We start from the raw sequence: 17,669 nt of genomic DNA, 5'->3' as shown, positions 1-17,669 counted from the left end.
GCCGCGTATTATTAATACCGCTGCTACTGCCAGGTAGGCACAGATAGGGGGTACCACGTACACAGAATTTTTTTACATCGTATTTTGGCCAAGCTTAACACCGTCACTGCGAATGTGGTAGCTCAGATGAAGAAGCACAACGTCTGCTTTTGAATGCAACGAATACAATGAGCCAAGAAACCCATTGGCTGCATTTGCATCGTGTCTGCAAAGATGCAAAGGCTCCACTGCAGCTGGCAAAATTATACGAGCCAAAGCATTAGTAACTCGCAGCGCTGGCTAGGGTCCATGAAACAGAGGTTCAGCGACACGTAATTTCGTGCGACGCACATAAAAATAAAACCGTCACTGCTTGTTTACTCGATGCCCGCTCCGTGTGGCCGAGAAGCCTTGATCGAGAGGCACAACATACGCGTATCATTGCTTGCACCGTACGCTCCAATACCGCAAAAAGCGTGCAGCGTCGTGGAAGCTATATAGTATATGAGGTTCAGACTAATTGAAGGCCAAATTCACCAAGCTTCTCGCGCACGCAACAGCGGCCAGTGATTGGCTGTTGACCCATCGATCGTATCGCGATTGACCGGCGCCCGTGCGCCATCCGACAATGAACCTTTCCGAAGGCCGAGCATATTTTCAAATACGAAACCTGATTGACCGACCTAACCTGTAATTTACACACTCTGGCATGGTTCACGTCACGCGAAGCACGGATGCCCCAAGTCCAATTATGTCGGCAACTCGTCCAAATGTGCCCTCACGCCAAAGCGGGAGAACAGTTGATAACTCGAGACGCCCGCGGGCTTCCACACGAGTTCAAGTACGCCGCCCGCAGAGCTCGCGTTTAACACGGTGTACTAGAATGCGTCTAACGTAGCCCAAGAGAAGAGAAAGGAAAGCAAGGAGAGGAAAGGCAGGGGGGTCAACCAGGCGAGCGTCCGGTTTGCTACCCTACACACACTAGGGGAAAGGGAAAGGGTGAACAGAAGGAGAAAAAGAGGAAGAGAGTGAGCACTGAGTGCACGTGGAGGATGCACAGGAACACTATAAGCGGTCTCTCAAACGCAAACAATAGAGGAGCATAAAGCTGCCGACGTTTCGGGTGAGCCACACCAAAAGTGCGTCCCTGCGGCCCTTTGGAGAAAAAAGAAAAAAAAAAGGTCCAACCAGCTGCTCCCAACCAATCTTTCCACCGGTACGTGAACTGTGCGTGCAAATACCGCTCCGAAGCCTCGGAAACTCCTCTCCTGCCCACCGGCAGAGTTCAGACACTTCACGATCCGCTCACCTTCGTGCCGGTCGCGTGACGTCAGCACGAAGGCCAAGCCTCCTCGTTTTGCCCCCAGTCGGGGACAGCCAGTTCTGCGTGCTTTCTCATTGGCGCCGGTTGTACGCGCGACCGCGACCCCTTTTCTCTATGCTCGTTTCTTTTCAGGCGCACGCATTATCGGCTCTGGTACGAAGCCAAAGAAGTGGTGAAACGATTCCGCCATCACTTCCCTCCGTCTCACCCGTATAATTCGCGTACACACTATTTTTTACTATGTTTGTTTGATTATTTTCGCTTTCATTAGCGGTTGTCGCGTGGCCACAGCTCGAACGGTCCGCGCCGTTGAAGAAGGAGCGTGCTGAGAGCAGCCGTTCTACGAAACGCTGTCGAACTTCGCCGTCCGCCGCGAAGACGGCACCACGTGGGACGCGGCCTCCGGTTAAGACGGGATCAGCCACCGCAGTGTCCTTGTCACTTATTTTTGTGCGTGATCGCGATGGTGTCCGGCAATTTACTTCCTACGAAAGCGTCCTACCGGCCTTCCGACATCTGTACGACCGACGATTCCTTGGCTGGAACTTTCCACGGCATTGAAACAACGAGCTACACCAATGGTCCGTATATAGCTGCCTTATCTATTTCGAAACTCGTGTTTAGTGAGTTGTTACCAATTCTGGATAAGCGCTCACACCGTATAGTTCTTGCTTTCATTTTGCACCTTGGTTAACCTCCCTGCCTTTCCTCTCTCTCTCTCTCTCTGCACCTCGATGAAGAGGTGCTTTCACCTGTTTGTTGGTTACCTCAAGCTATGAGTGGAAAGCTTCACCTTTTTCTTAGTGTTTTTTTTTTTTTTCAGGTTACCGCGTAAGTATAACATCACGTCATCAAAAATTTGGTTATTTTTCAATTTTGACATGTGAATCAGCATTATTTTCTCGAGTAATTCTCATCACTCATTGCGCCTCAATGCATATATACGTGAAATGGACAAACAGAAATCAGGTACTTCCAACATCTGCATCCGATTCCCTAGCTAAATCTATCTATCTCTGTCAACTTTGTCAAATTTGTCACTATCTCAGATTTTCAGCCTTTTCATAAAGAAAAACTGTTCTCCTGCAGTGGTCTCGTTCGAGATAACTGTGACTTACTCGAGTGCGCCTTTGGCTGAGTATATAGCCATGCTGCCGTATTTGAATTTTTTCTGAAGTAACAGCATGCACGTGCATTTGTAATTTTTGTACGAGGATGTGCAAGTATGTACGAATAATTTTTAGCTCATAATACATGCAAAAGCGCCATTTTCTCAGAGCAAGTAGGCGAGCTTGCAAATAGAACTGCAACTTCAATATGAATGACAGGAAAAAGAAGATAAGCCAAGATGAATTTGCTTTTGTACGCGCTGCTGGGCCGAAAAAAAAAAAAAAGGGGGGGGGGGGGGGGGCGTCGCACCTCTACAATGCAGTATTACATAACGTTGGTCTGCTCGTACGTGGTCTTTCTTGAACAGGAACGCTCAAATGATCGTCACGAGTTATTGATAAAAAACGAGAAATGTGAGTTACTTCAATGGCTATCGCATCATGGGGCTACGTCAAGCATATTTTTTTCCTTTCCCTGTCTTTCAAGCATTATAATAAAGTTTTTTTGGTAGCACTATATTTTCGCTTTTTTCACGCTCTCGAATATGCATTACTAGGTGAAAAATTGTGTCGAAGGTTACTTCGTTGAATCGTTAAATCGTTACTTCGGGAACACTTTTCTTAGCTGGATCAAGTGACGATGCAGAGCAATCGTGCGTCGTTCGAGGTGCAGGTCGCATTCTACTGAGGTGACGTTCTTTCGTGTATTTTATCACCCTGGAATATCCTCTCACACACTAAATAAAGTTGAAGCTCAGAGTATAGACGCTTGTGTGATACGATGTGATACGATATAAACCGCCAAGTATCGTTAAGTGTTTATATATATATATATATATATATATATATATATATATATATGTGTGTGTGTGTGTGTGTGTGTGTGTGTGTGTGTGTGTGTGTGTGTGTGTGTGTGTGTGTGTGTGTGGTTCGTTAGCTAGTAATAAATTTTCGCTGTTTCTCATGAAGCAGGTTTCACTGCGGTCTTCGACGCCGACCCCCCTGACACTTTATGTCTGTTTATTACGCTGAAAACTTATCTCGAAGCAGTCGCGAAATCAATCGATTGTTTTCTTTATTTGTTTATTTTTTAATGTAACTAAATGTATTTTTTTCTTACATTTTTGCTGCATGTGGTCAGTTCTCTCCAATTTCATTTGCATATCTAGGTACACGCGGGCAGAAAGACGCAGACGCTCTACGGCTTCTGACCAGCCAGAGATCTGATCCCGTGATAGCGTTTTCACGCAGCTACAGTGGCACGCACGTGCTACTGCCGTGGTTCATTGTTCATGACTTCACCACTTAACATCGCGCAACACTTCACCATAAAATGCGGGGGACCAAATCGCTTCTTACATAAGTCTTTTTCCTGAAATCGTGTATCTTGAAGTTAGATTGCACGCAACTAATTAGTTTTGTTATTGGTACTACAGAAATCTCACCTAAGTATTGCGAGGATTATCACAAAAAATAATAATAAAAGAAAAAAAAACACGAGGAGTCATTCGACTTCGTGAAGGTGGATGACCAGCGAAGCTGTAGCACATCACACAGGATCAGACAAGGGTACACGTATTTATTTTCATCATTTGATAATGGTAGTGACGATAGTTTTGTGATCATAGGGATATACACGGATTGGTTCGGTAGCAACCTGAGACAGGTTCTTGGCCAAAGTTAAATCTGTGCACGACCGTTGTTGAGTAGGTGAGTGACTTGGATTGGTGTGGTACTTCAAAGCAAATGCTTCTAGCACAAACTCAGTGAACCATATCTTGTCTGGTTTTGAAAGGTCTACATTGAAGTCTCCAACAATGAGCTGAGGCGTACTGTCATCATGGCTAACCCATGCAAAGTGCGTGGTCATGAACTTATCGATATCACACTTGGTTGTGCCTGGATATATATATATATATATATATATATATATATATATATATATATATATATATATATATATATATATATATATATATATACACAGTGGGTACCACAATTCTGTCTTTCATTTGTACGGCACAGTCCCAGTCAGTCGTATTGTCCTCTTGCGAGTCAAGGGTGTGTATACATTTTGTCCTTTGCATATATGGCGACGCCTCCTGCTCGGGAGTCTGCTGTTCACAAACGATTCCAGTATACCCATCGACTTGAAAAACTGCATCTTGATTTACTTATTTCGTTCATAATTATTGATTACTATCACTAATATTAGGGGCGTAGAGCTTGAAGCGTGCTTCACCTCCGTCGCGGGTCGGTCCCGTATTGCACTATCTCCGGGATCGGCGCACGCTCACCTAGATGTATTTTTATTGCTGACGCGCAAACACGAGACGTACATGGGACCCTAGCCAAATACGGCTTCGCTGTAAAAGAACGCGCAGTGAGGAAGAGGACACAGGCGTCTTTCTTTGTGGATTCCTGCTTTGAGTGCGTCTTTCTTGAACGCTAATCCCATCAACAGTAATGCAAAACTGGCCCAATAATTCGGAGCTCAGTGATGGGCGATGCCACCACGCGTGGCCACCCTCAACAGCGGCGCTGTGTCTAGGCGCCCTGGCCGCTCTTCGTGCTTTCCTTCGAATGTCTTTCTTGATCATGGGTGTGAAGTTGCGCTTACGCTGCCGGTTTTGGCACGTAAAACCCCAGAGAGAAGAAGAAGGCCTGGATGGCGAATACTTTTGATTTCTTTCACGTAGCCTTGCCGTTTTCAATCCTTACTGAGTGCTGCTTTCAGCCTGTAGCCTATACGTGCGAAGCTCCAGCACCCACTGGTCAATAGCCGCTCTACCCACTCGACATGGTTGTATTTCGTAATCTGTGTGATGAGGAAATGTCCTTGATTTTCCTGCTACCAGAAACACTCGCCATTCGCGTTTTTCGCAGGTTACCTAGGCGTTCCGGAGGGCTTGCTATTACGCAATTTTCTAAATACGACAGCGTGCCCGTCAAGATGTCGCCATTTGAAAGACTCCAAAAACGCACGCACTGCGGTAGTGAAAGAAACTAGGAAAGAAAAGAAATAAAAAGAAAAGATTTTCGCAAAATATTTATTAATTTCATTCATATTTTCGCCATCTGAAGAGATAAAGAAATTCGTTTCAGATCAAGGCTACCTAACCAAGTACGGTGCGTAATCGAATGACTGGCAAATTCTATGAGTTGTGCAATTACTTTTCGATGGTCGGTGGACGTAGAGAGCTTGACATAGACGTACTTAACAGGGGGAGGGGAGCAAAGGGGGCACTACCCTCCTTCTCCTCTTTACTGCCAAAAGCGACAACCTGCAACATCGGCTGCACACTGGCGAATCCAAGAAAACAGCTTGTGATGGCAAGTTTCTTAAATAAGAAAAGCGACAACGTCAAGAATGGTTTTTCTTTTATTACGTTTGCATTGCTTGGGCAGCGAGGATAGTCTTTCGTGTGTCACTGCGATGCACGGTAGCAGACGACGCGTGGCCGGCCACACTAAGCAGTGTAAAATGTGTATACGGTTGTGCGCAGTGCGAGCCGCCCGCGGTACGTGCTTTGTATGCCTGTATAATGGAGCAAGCTACCGCTGGGACGTTCCCGCCAAACGGTGTCAGCCGCCAAACAAGCGGCTGACACCGCTTACAGCATCCCGAATTCTTCCGGCCCGTCTAACCATTTTTGGAAACACAAGAGCAGCAAACTATAGGGCTATTTGTTTTTACCGACACTTCATGCAGGCTCCTGCATACAAGTGTAGTTCAGAGCAGAGAATATGACGTCACTTAGCTGACTGTACTGTAGCCACTCAGAGCAAACTGTATGTCGTATCTTGAACTAGCAGACGAGAAACGCCGCACTGCGCACTTAGCCTATCTTCGCCCCGACTATATGCCTTTGCCAGAACACCAAAAGCCGATGTACTAGTTTCAGCAACTGCAAAACTGGTAATCGCCACCATTGCGCCATTCGTCGAGTGCCGCCTAGCTCGCAGAAAACATTGGCTTGCTGTCGATCAGTGCACTCGAACCAACCGCGCAGTTGCACCAGACAGAAGTACTACCATGCTGCATGCGCCAACCACCATGCGACATGCCACTGAACCTGCCTCTTCCGAATCGTGCACTCCGCGAAAAGAAGGGCACACTGCTTACTTACAGCAGGCCTCGCAAGAGTACGAAGTACTTAAGAGCTGCGACATACACGGAAGCCGGATAACCACACTTGGCGCGCGTGTGGGTGTCACGCACGCAGGCCTTGCCGGACATGGTTTCGCCAACCCTTGCGCTTATTGCACAATAGCCGTTAGATACAGCACCAGCATCAATCCTTTCCAGAGCGCACGATGTGAGCCATATTTTAGTTTTGAAGCAAATGACTCTTCGGTGTTAGGCACGTCCACGATACATCGTTATTTTTGTATTAATTAAATTCGTAATCAATATTTATTATTGTGATAGCAAGTATATGGACACTCAAAAGCAGATTTCTGCCGTCGGCGTCGCCGTCGCCGTCGCCGTCGCCGTGAGGTTCCGTATGACGTCAATGGAGATGAAATCGTCGCCGCGCGCCGAACGCTGTATGTGCGAGTGAAAGGGCACGAGGGGCGTGCGCTTTCAGGGGGAGTGAACGCACGGCGGAGAACAAACGCGCGTTCTGCGCCGCGCTCGCTTAAGGGCTGCAGAAGTAGGCGTCTCTTTCCTCCTTTACAATCACCATATATGTAGAGCAAACGCGCCTTCTTCCGACGCGCGAGAGGCCGTAGGGGAGGGGGGAGGCGACGTTTAGCTGCGGCACCAAGTGCCTATTTATATCGACGCTGCGCCGTGCTCCCTTTTGGGCAGCAGAAATAAGCGTCATTTTTTTTTCTTCAATAAAATCACTACTACTACTACTACTATTTATATCAGAGGCTCCGGCAACAGTCACCAACGCTGCACGCATTTTGAGCGAAAGCGGGCAAAACGCCGACGGCGTCGACAACAGTTCTGCGTGTTGCCGGTGCTGCTGCATGTCCAAGTTTATACAGCTGATAAAGCTAATATCATTACTCCGTATAGCTCTCTACAAATTTGCTATCGCAATTGATGCTTCGCCTTTCAGGTGAAACTGCGACAACTTTTTATTTACATAGTAATATTCTTACGATTAACATTTTGTTTCTTTACTCTATACCTCAATATCTCCGTAGCAACCGCTTTAGATCAGAACAGTACATTTGGCGGTGTTTATTTACTGATGAAATTCATGATAAAGCAACCGCAATCCGTCCTGACAAAATGATCTTACACTAAAATTGTTCGTATAAAAGGATACGTGAGCCAACCGGTATGTCGGACATACTAGCGCGGGTGGCCGGTCAATGATAGACGACACTTACGAACGAGAAGCTTCGTGAATACAGCCCCGGATTACCGGCAGGATTCTTCCACTCGCGAGTCGAGAGGTCGTCTTCTAAACGGCATGCAGCGTCATGCCCTGTGTGCTAAAAGCGAGCGGGTTGAATACAACGTTTGCAGGTAAATTCTTTAATTACTGTTTTTTCTGCTTGCCGGCTGGCACATACGGAAGAAAGTGTACAACATGATCTGAGACCGGTCAACGAAGACACGCGTCTGCCGTGAAAGCTTAAAACATTTCAAGCTTAAGAGAACATACAGCTGGTTCACAACTCATCTTGAAACTGCAGCGCGCACACAAGAAACGAGGACAATAAGGCGAAGGTGACAGACAGGCGCTGACTCGCAACTCAGTTTATTTTTGGAGGGAAATTACACATGTATATATGCCCAGTCTGACTAAAGTGAGCATGTGCAAGAGCATGCGCAATAGAAATAAAATAATAAAAACATATTGAAAAAATATATACACAGAACTTCTACGTATCTTAACAACATCAGGTGGCGCTCAACTGCCATTACTGGCTCAAATAGCGCCACCGGAGCAGCAGCGAAGAACCAGTCGGTCCTGTCACTCTGTAACTGTTTTTCTTTTCTCGCGCACCGGAGCAGCAGCGAAGAACCAGTCGGTCCTGTCACTCTGTAACTGTTTTTCTTTTCTCCTGTTTCCAAGTTATGTTTTTTTTCTTTTTTTTTACAGTGTAATGCTGTAGCTAGAAATGCGGACTTATGTGTGGTGCAGTCGAACGCCTCTACAGCGAAATGACCTCTAAAACGAAGGATTGATTAGGTCCCGGCTGAATTTCTATCTTTTATATGTATTGTGAACGTCTCTACAACGAAGGCCACTACAACGAATTCGTCTGTACAACGAAGAAATTTAGGCGGGCCCGATGGCTTATTTGTTGCTTTATAACGAAATGCACGAAGCGGTGCCGCCACAGCCTTCCGCAGGCGTAACCAAGGTGTGTTCTGCGCTAGCGAGCTAACGGTGGTGTTAGCGATGCACTTGAGGAGCGTGCCCATATCAGAAGTCCTGTTGCACTGCTCCGAGAATATCCCAAGTCGTACGCTGCTTGTTGCAAAGCATCAGCGGGCGTGACGGCTAATGAATACGTCGCAGTTGATGCCGACGTGGTGATGTAATAGTAACTGATGACCGGTGGCGTCTGCAAAGCGTTTTAAGACGGACACACCATGTCTGCCATGTCAAATGCCAGCGAAGGCCACTGTGATGAAGATCCTGTAAGCGAACTAGGGATTTTGACGAAAAGGGAGGCGATAAAGGCTTTCGACAATCTGCGGCTTCACTTTGCGTATAGCTGCTGAGTTTCGCCGCCGGGCAACCTCGGTGCAATAAGGTTGGCTGCAGTCGCACATTCTTCCACACGAAGTGGGCTTACAAAAACTGAGTGACTTCACGAAGTTCCTCTTGAATTCATGTTAAAAAAGGATTTCTTTTGTTGAACCGGATTAGTCAGCTCTGTTATGAGGTGTATGGTGCGTAACCTTTATAACGAAGTGACCTGTATAACGACAAATTTTGGAGTTCCCGAGCACTTCGTTATAAAGTCGTTTGACTGTGAAGCTATAATCCATACATGTACAAGGCTTACAGTATTTGAACATAAGCAATAATAGTAACCTTGGCAGCTCCCCCACCCCCTTTTGTTTTTTTTTACACAAACAACGCTGTGTCATTTAATTCAGGCGAAGATCATATATACTGCTAACACCCTACTTTTTTTTTGTTCGGTCTAATACAGGTTCCGCAAACAGCTGCGCAGCAGTAGCACAAACATGCAGCGATCGAAAGAACGGACTGCGCAATTTCGAAAGCATCGACATAAGCTGGAAAAACCTCAGCTACACGGTGAATTCTGGAAAGCGTAAGTTTATCCTTTCTGTTTGTGCTGATGCATTTCGGTCGTACTTCTGCACTGGCGCCAAGTAAAAGGAAAATGTGTGTTTTAACATCACCCATTAACTTCCTACAGCCTAACTTGATCGAGTAACTGCCAGGCTTTCTACGTGTCATCATAATTACGGGCTTATAGAGACGGGTGAATATATGAAATGGGTATCGAATAGCTTAGGGAATGTGATAGTGGAGCACGGAACGCGCACTTCGTTGTAACCTAATGGCACCAATTTAAAATGTGGTCATCGCGTAGCCTACCGCCGACAAGAAAAGCGTACTTGGAAGCCTTGCTTCGGGATAACATTATTTAATAGTGGCGTCCAAACTGACACATTTTCCGAAAAACTCCCTGAGTAATGAAATGTAAGAAAACGCAGATAAAGTCGAAATGAATAAGAACAACACTCATCCTGCGCAAACCGTTACAAATTTTGTTGCTAAACTTGTCAAGCTCTCAATATTACACGTAAATATGATATATGCCGTACCCTTGCTCACTAATGGTTGCGTTTAGGCGCTTTTGAATTGTAATCGACTTACTTGCTCCACGACAGGCATAACTACGTCACTTGAAGTGAATGAGATCATTGGCTCATTTCACTGGGATAGGATGTCGCGGATGTTTAAGCGGGAATTGGCGAGGAAGACGAAAAGTGCCGCGTGGCTTAGTATGACTGAACGAATATCGAAGACACTGCATGAGTTGCAGGGTGCCATCTTTAAGTTATTACAGTGGACAAATAAAACGTGAACGGGAAACAATAACGCTTAACACCTTCGAGCAACAACTCAGCACTGCGTTTTTGCACAGCAACCTATTCGGTCGCGCAAGTTAGTTAAGGCACCAAATCAAACGTGCAAGCCGAAATCACGCTGAAATCAAAGTGCCGTAAGTGAAATAGACAGCATGCATGCTAGCCAGCCCTGACTTGCTCGCGTTTCTTTTGTCCGCGATAGTACTATATTCAACGAGGAGAAACAAAACGCAATGAAACACCATCACCGGCAGGAAATGTTGACAGGCTCCGCTATATCAGCTAACATTGTCATAAAGGCCGAACGACACGGAAGCGCACCCAAGCCCACCGAGATGAATAAAATTGTTCGCTTCCTCTCCCGTAAATATATTAGAGCACTGTACGGGCCGATTTTTTCAGCCCGGGCACGGCCCGGGCCCATTTTTATGTTAGGCTGCCAGCCCGAGCCCGACCAAAAGTTTTATGGCGAGACCCGGGCCCGGTGCGAGCCCGGAAATAATCTACGCTACCCGACCGGCCAGGCACGCCACCCCTTTACCTTAGGCCCGAGACCAGCCTGTGACCCGGCCCGAGACCGAAAAGGACATGTTTTTCAGAGTCGAGACGTGCGAGGACAACTCGCTGCACGTTACGTGCACACCACCAGGAAGTCCGAGCCCGGCCCGGGCCAGGGTCAAAAAGCACATGCCGTGCCCGAGCCCGGCCCGAGCCCGTGAGAAAAAAAAAAACACCGCATATCCACGAAGTGAATGATGATGAGTGGGCGAAACACCAGGGGATCATTCGGGTAACCGTGAATCCCCCGACGCCGGCAAGCGGACCCAGAGGCGGCGAGAGCGCGGGAAGCGACGGCAAAACGCCGGAAGCATACTCTACCTGAAGTTGGTGGCGCCGATGCTCGGTTCAAACGCGACGCCGGCAAGCGGACCCAGAGGCGGCGAGAGCGCAGGAATTTTGACCCAATGGTCACCGGCACGTGCCACTACGGTGGCAGATACCTTCCACATGGTCTGGGCCTCCCAAAGTAATCCAGTCCTTACCCCCAACCCTATACCCGAGAGGACTGGGAGGCAGCCCTGCTTGGTTGCTCAGACCTCCAGGCCCAAAAGGCCTTGGTCTAGAGAGCCAGGCTGGCGGCTTCGACTAATGGGGCCCCGAAGTAGGGATTCCACCCAGTGTGCAGGGCCCCACAAGAGCCCACACCTCTCTTTACACTCAATAAATGCTTTTTACCACCACCGCGGGAAGCGGCGGCAAAACGCCGGGAGCGTTCTCTACCTGAGGTTGGTGGCGCCGATGCTCGGTTCGAGCGCGAGCTTCGCGAGCCCTCAGCTCCGGGTCCGCTTGCCGGCATTGCCGTACTGCTGCAGCTTTGCGAGCCCTCAGCTCCGGGTCCGCTTGCCGGCGTTGCCGTTTTGCTGCAGCTTCCCGCGCCCTAGACTCCGGGTCCGCTTGTTGTCTGCGTCGCCGTGCTGCAGCAGCTTTGCGAGCCATCGACTCCGCTTGCCGCCACTCTCGCCTTTTCATCCATAGCGGGCGCACCGTTATCAGAAGTGACCGTTATCATCCATGGCTGAAAGAGAAAGAGAGCGCGCGTCGGGAACGAATGCCCTTGTGCACTGCAGCGCCCCTAGCGGACTCCATGCAAACCAGAGCTTCGGACGAGAGAGAAAGAGAGCGCGCGTCGGGAACGAACGCCCTTGTGCACCGCAGCGCCCCGAACGGACTCCATGCAAACCAGAGCTACGGATGACGGGCGACGACGAGGGAGGGACAAGGCTCGGCCCTAAGGTGCTTCGCCCCTAAAACTGCTCTACCCGGCCCGGCCTCCGGGCCGGGCCGGGCCCGGGCTTCCGGGTAAGCCCGAGCCCGTGCAGTGCTCTAAAACATATCGAAGAACCGTCGAGTGATGTGGTGAAGAGCTTCCGTCAGCTGTGAAGTAGTGGTGAGACCGCAACGTTCAAGCGACGCTACATGTTAAGCAGTCCCATTAGCCTGGCCGCCCATACCTGAGACGAAAATCGACTGCTGGAAGCGCGAGCGCCTTGCTGTCACTTGTGACCCTCTCAACAAGTGGACTATCGGTTCGTGGTGTATTTGCGGGCGCATCGAGAGACAGCCTGATTTTGGTGGCAGACTGGATAAAAGTTAAATGTCAGCGCTCCGTGCATACAAGGGACTCCGAAAAAATTCATCGAATGTGCACGTTAATTGTCTCTGTCACTTTCGCAATCTTTTCGCATTCACTAAATCCCTTGATCGTTCATTGGCGGACTGTGATCGACCAGCAATACGTAACCACTCACCTACCACAACCAGGAGCCCCCATGCCACTTACGACCATTTTCATAAACATCGGTGGTAGATTTTCTTCCTGTGACAGTACTGAATGCACCCTCGAACACGGAATTGCAAAAAAAAAATTACGATGGCAGAAAACAAGACATATAATGTTCCAGAACACTTTAAAACACATTTTATAGCAACAAAGTTTAGTTGAACTAACTTTACTTTCTCCGGTTGTAACGGCTGCATCTATGCGCTTAATATTTGCTACAGCTGCAGACCTTTGATTGTGGTGTTATAAGCGCGTGCGCGTGCATTTCAGCATGCAATGAGAATAAGTGCAAAAGTGTTGGAGCAACAAAATGGGAATGAGTGCCAGGTGGATGTGCCCTGATTCGCAATGTAGTGAAGAAACCTATACATTTGTGAGTAATGGAGGACATCTTCCTTCCTTCAGACTATTTTGACCTTGCTTGCCTTTCTCTTAATCATGTTCAAGATTAGGTGCAGGAAGTGAGCTAGTATACGGCATTATTATTTTGTTAGGCGACGAAATAAGGAAACATACCATCTAGAAGTTCCTTGACTGGGCATGCATATCAAATGATAGCGGCGCTGTGCGTTCAAGCCATCATCGCGATGTCAAGAATAATTATAGTCGAGACCGTAAGACGGCGCAGAGCCAAAATTATGACACTGGATGGTGGCCCATGACGAAAATTGAAGGCATTAAAGCTCCACATTTTGCCACTGCCGCATGCAGTGTTCTCTGAATTGGTATGGTATGAACTTTCTTTAGCGACGCTAAATTATTATTCTCTATTTGTAGGCAAAGGAAATCCGTCTTCTTTTATTTTATTTTATACTCGGCGTTGGTCTTTCCAGAGTTAAAACCGCTCGTGGACAACTTAAGTGGCGAGGCTTTTCCAGGGACGCTTACGGCCATCATGGGTCCTTCCGGTGCTGGCAAGACGACGCTGCTAAACCTTCTCACTGGGTTTTAGTAAGTAGCGCTCTGCTGTTCTACACCATAATCTCTGAAGCTCATTTATTAAAACTCCTTTAGATGTGTAACACGGCCATGTTGCCCAAGGCACCCCAATTTTTTTTTCAGGCGCAGCAGCCGACATCATGAATTGCAAATTAATAACGCACCTTCCATGCTTTCCAACACTATATAAAATAACGTTATATGTTGCTTTTCATTTATATCTGCGAGCACTGTGGAATGTTGCACGCGCAAATCAGTTTAAATACGCTTTGTTCCCTGAACAACTTCGCCGATTAACTTCGCATTCCCTTTAAACCACGTCGCACGATAACCTCCATTCAAAAAAGCGGTATTTCTTTTCGCCCGAGCAATACGGATCCTCGCGACTGCATTTAATGTCCGTATAGTTACTGCGTTTTACACAAGCAAAAGGAAATGATACAAAAACAATGTGCGAGTAGCATACGATGTTATGAACACGTAATCGTAATGGTTGAGTCTTTGCACTGCGACGCGAGATTGCGACAAATTTACAAGGCTTGTTTTCAATTTAGATCGCAAGAAGTTCAGTCAACCACGGTTGCCAGCACTGCTTTTATATATGCACAAAAACCTTGTCGTAACATTATCGTGCAGTAACGCGATATACACGACTGCGCAAGTCGAGTACACGCTAGAATCGGCGTTTGCTGCTGAATACAGGATAATAATTAAATGTTGCTAAATCGACCCGCAGTAACCTTGCGGGGAGTTCGGCATCGAGAAACCGGAGATAGCTGCTGGCTTTCAAAATCCAAGGGCGAGCGCAGAGGCGGAACGCTCCTTCGGGTACCGTATCCGGACCTGTCGACATAGCATTAATTTTTTTTTTTTGGAAGTTACATAGCCGAGAAAGCGTGACCACGTTCTCAAGGAAAACAGTTGCATCAGTCGACGGATACTGAATCACATGTGCCGGCGCCGGCTGTACTGTCGCTGCACGAACTTACATGCTCTAAATAGGACGCAAGTACAGGGCATATTTGTTGAAGTGGGCGGTTTAAACATCGAAAGTTCAGGGCCTTTCAGGTATGCTGATGTCCATTCAGCACAATAATCCTAGAGAAACGGTTTACCATTGCAGGGGGGTGAGGGTCACTGATGACGTGTTATAGCAACGGGAATGAAATACTGAGATTTGCTGTTCATCATTGTCTGCATGTTCAATGGATAACCAGCATCTCCTGCAGTCTCTATATTCCTGTGGCTATTTAATGGTTCATAGTTTTGTTCATTTCGTTCGCTAAGTGATGACCCCATAAAACTAATATGAAACGTGGCCGCAAAAATCTGTTTGCAAATGTAGCAAGTACGGTAGTAAATATTTTGCTTAATAAATTGTAACGGCACGGTGTTTGTTGATTTAGCAAACACAGATATTTCGTGAGAGCGAGGCAGCTGATATTTCATACAAAGATGCCATTCTGTCAGTAAGTTCAAATCTGATTTGTACAATTTACGAATTTAAAAGAATGTTTGTTTTTTAAATCTCATTGTCTTGCTGCATCCTGCTGCCTCTGTAAGCGTATTGCCCTATACCCCTGGCACACTATACTCTGCTGTATTTCTCAAGCGAAGTGAATCGTTTCTTTATGCAGCGACAAGAGCTACAAAGGTGAAGTCCAAATCAACGGGTACGTGCGCGACCAGGCGCTGTTCAACAAGCAGAGTTGCTACGTCATGCAGGAGGATCGCCTTCTACCTGCTCTGACCGTTTACGAGGCCATTTCCATGAGTGTCGAACTGCGCATGCCTACGTGGTCGAAAATTGCCAAAGAGCGGATGGTAATACTCGCCACCTAGTGTTCATAAAAAAAAAAAAAACTATGCGTGTAAGTCACCGGCATGTTGCTGATTATTGGCCCTTATGTTCGCCGCAGTTTGTGTCATTGATTGCGCTCATACCACTGTAGTTTCTGGCTGTAGTAGTTAACTGCTAGCAATGTTTCTTTGTTGCGATAATAACGCTTATCACACTTTTTTCTTTCTGCCTTTCGTGCACGGCAGCCCTAGAAAGGTAAGACACCGTCCAGAATGCAAAGCTTATTTAGAGCACAAAAATAATTCTAACCAGCTGCTCGGTCATTTTTCTTTTCACTGCACACGCTTTCTTCAATCTCGCCTGTGTCAGATGGCGTAAATCCGCCGCTTAAACTTGATGAGCTAAAGAGCCGGAAGCTATTTACAGAGCTAAAGAAATGAGTGATTAGATAATCGTCAGATTAGGTTGTTGATTAACGAAGTAAAGGCAACTACTAATTTACTTGCACAATCAAAGTGAGTGTGTTAAAGCCAAGTGCACTTGTCACAATTCGTGAGAAAAATGCCTTTTTTTTAGATATTCTTGCGCAATATGTACGACAATACGCTATGTTACTTCACGTTTTACTTTTCCTAAAAGCCTTTGTGACATACTTTTCGGCACAACCACTTGGTATACGAACGCATTGTGGTGCGCATTTTGAGGCTGCATATCTGGAAACTGATGCTGGCCCGAGGATCGATAGTAAATTTACACCATTTGAATACCGATCGGCTTCAACTGTGCACTCGCAATGTGATAACTAATTAATTACTATTGCAATTTGTGTATTTTGTTTGATAGCCAGTTAGACGTTGTTCCTCGGTTTACAATTAATCTACCGCAGGTCCACTCTTAAAATGTGTTTATAAGTAAAAAGAAAAAGTTATGAAACTTCGCACTCTGTATGGGTAATTCATCCGGCATTATGTAAAAACGTATCTCCGTTCGACGGACGACAGCGTCAGCCATCGGCTTGAGTAATCGGTGTGCTTTGATAACGTACCCTCGGTGATTCCTAAGTGACAATTTTGTATTCGAGCGCTTTCTCCACTTAATAGAAAGCACTTGAGTTAACTGGCACTCCTCAAGCAACTATAAATCGCAGGAATCGACTATGGTCATTATTGAGGCACAATGGCAACTTAAGAAACCGTTTTAGGTCGGAGCCAACTCTGATTTCGATGCACATATGACACATCTAGAGATTTATTTGTAAAGGTGTCACTTCATTGAGTTCCTTGTTGCTGTACGGACAGGTGGAACGTTCAATCGCAGAGTGGGGATTAGGCGAATGCCGCGACACTCGAACAGAAAACCTATCGGGCGGCCAACGGAAGCGGTTGGCTATTGCCCAAGAGTTGGTCAACAACCCTCCTGTGCTGTTCCTCGATGAGCCTACCAGGTGAGCACATGCCAAGCCCGTGCCGGTGTTGGTAGCTCTGCCGCATAGCTGGCCTAAGCGTGCGCATAAGACTCCGCTGCTAGTTGTACCCCTTTGGCTTCGTCCTATCCCGCCATACCAACAAATCCAAGTATTTATCCTCTAGTGGACGCGGCATGTTTTTTTTTTTTTTTACATTTCTTTATCTGTTGCAGCGAGTTTGCCTGGAATGGCCCGTACGAAATGATTTCATTAAATGTGCGCACCAAGCGTGAGAGTCTGACGTCTGCTCTGCTGACAAAAATAAAATGTGAAAAAGAAGGGTGCACCAGGATTCTCTTTGCGACTATTAGCGCCTGATTCTCGGTTGGACCATTTCAGAGGGTCATCAAAGTCACCTTCCCGGTCAAAAGAGTGAGCAAAATCGTTCTGGGGAATGAGCCGATGGCAGAGAATCCGCGTGGCAATGTCGCGTAATCCAGGCTGACACTACATTCTGAAGGGGAGTTTTGGTGTGTACCAATAGCCTTTCGTGATTTAAAAGATGTATGGGTCACTTGACCATCCCGTTCATTGTGATTAGGAGCAGTGTGGATATTGTGAGGGTGATGGCTCCTTTACTGTTTTGAATTCGTGCTGTGGTTGGCGACATGACAGGGTATTGACATTGAAAGACGACGGAAGACTGCTGTGATAGCTCCTCTGA

General features: G+C 46.9%; 1 protein-coding gene across 3 annotated transcripts in view; it reads left to right on the top strand.

Annotated features, from left to right (window-relative positions):
* The window catches only part of LOC119456444 (ATP-binding cassette sub-family G member 1-like), a 360,487-nt gene that overhangs the window by 71,111 nt on the left and 271,707 nt on the right, over nt 1-17,669 (top strand). Inside the window, exons 1-5 of one of the 3 annotated variants that reach the window (XM_049669866.1) lie at nt 1,412-1,884; nt 9,550-9,672; nt 13,634-13,751; nt 15,377-15,563; nt 16,839-16,984. In XM_049669866.1, coding sequence (XP_049525823.1) covers nt 1,767-1,884; nt 9,550-9,672; nt 13,634-13,751; nt 15,377-15,563; nt 16,839-16,984 — 692 coding nt within the window. In that variant the 5' untranslated portion in view covers nt 1,412-1,766. Of the gene's footprint in view, nt 1-1,411; nt 1,885-9,549; nt 9,673-13,633; nt 13,752-15,376; nt 15,564-16,838; nt 16,985-17,669 lie in introns of those variants that run through there. The other 2 variants (XM_037718230.2, XM_049669865.1) reach the window with 2 other exon arrangements.

The sequence above is a fragment of the Dermacentor silvarum genome, chromosome 6 (assembly GCF_013339745.2).
Source record: "Dermacentor silvarum isolate Dsil-2018 chromosome 6, BIME_Dsil_1.4, whole genome shotgun sequence".
NCBI lineage: Eukaryota > Metazoa > Arthropoda > Arachnida > Ixodida > Ixodidae > Dermacentor > Dermacentor silvarum.
The sequence above is the reverse complement of the archived record's forward strand: the minus strand, read 5'-3'. Positions and strand labels throughout refer to the sequence as shown.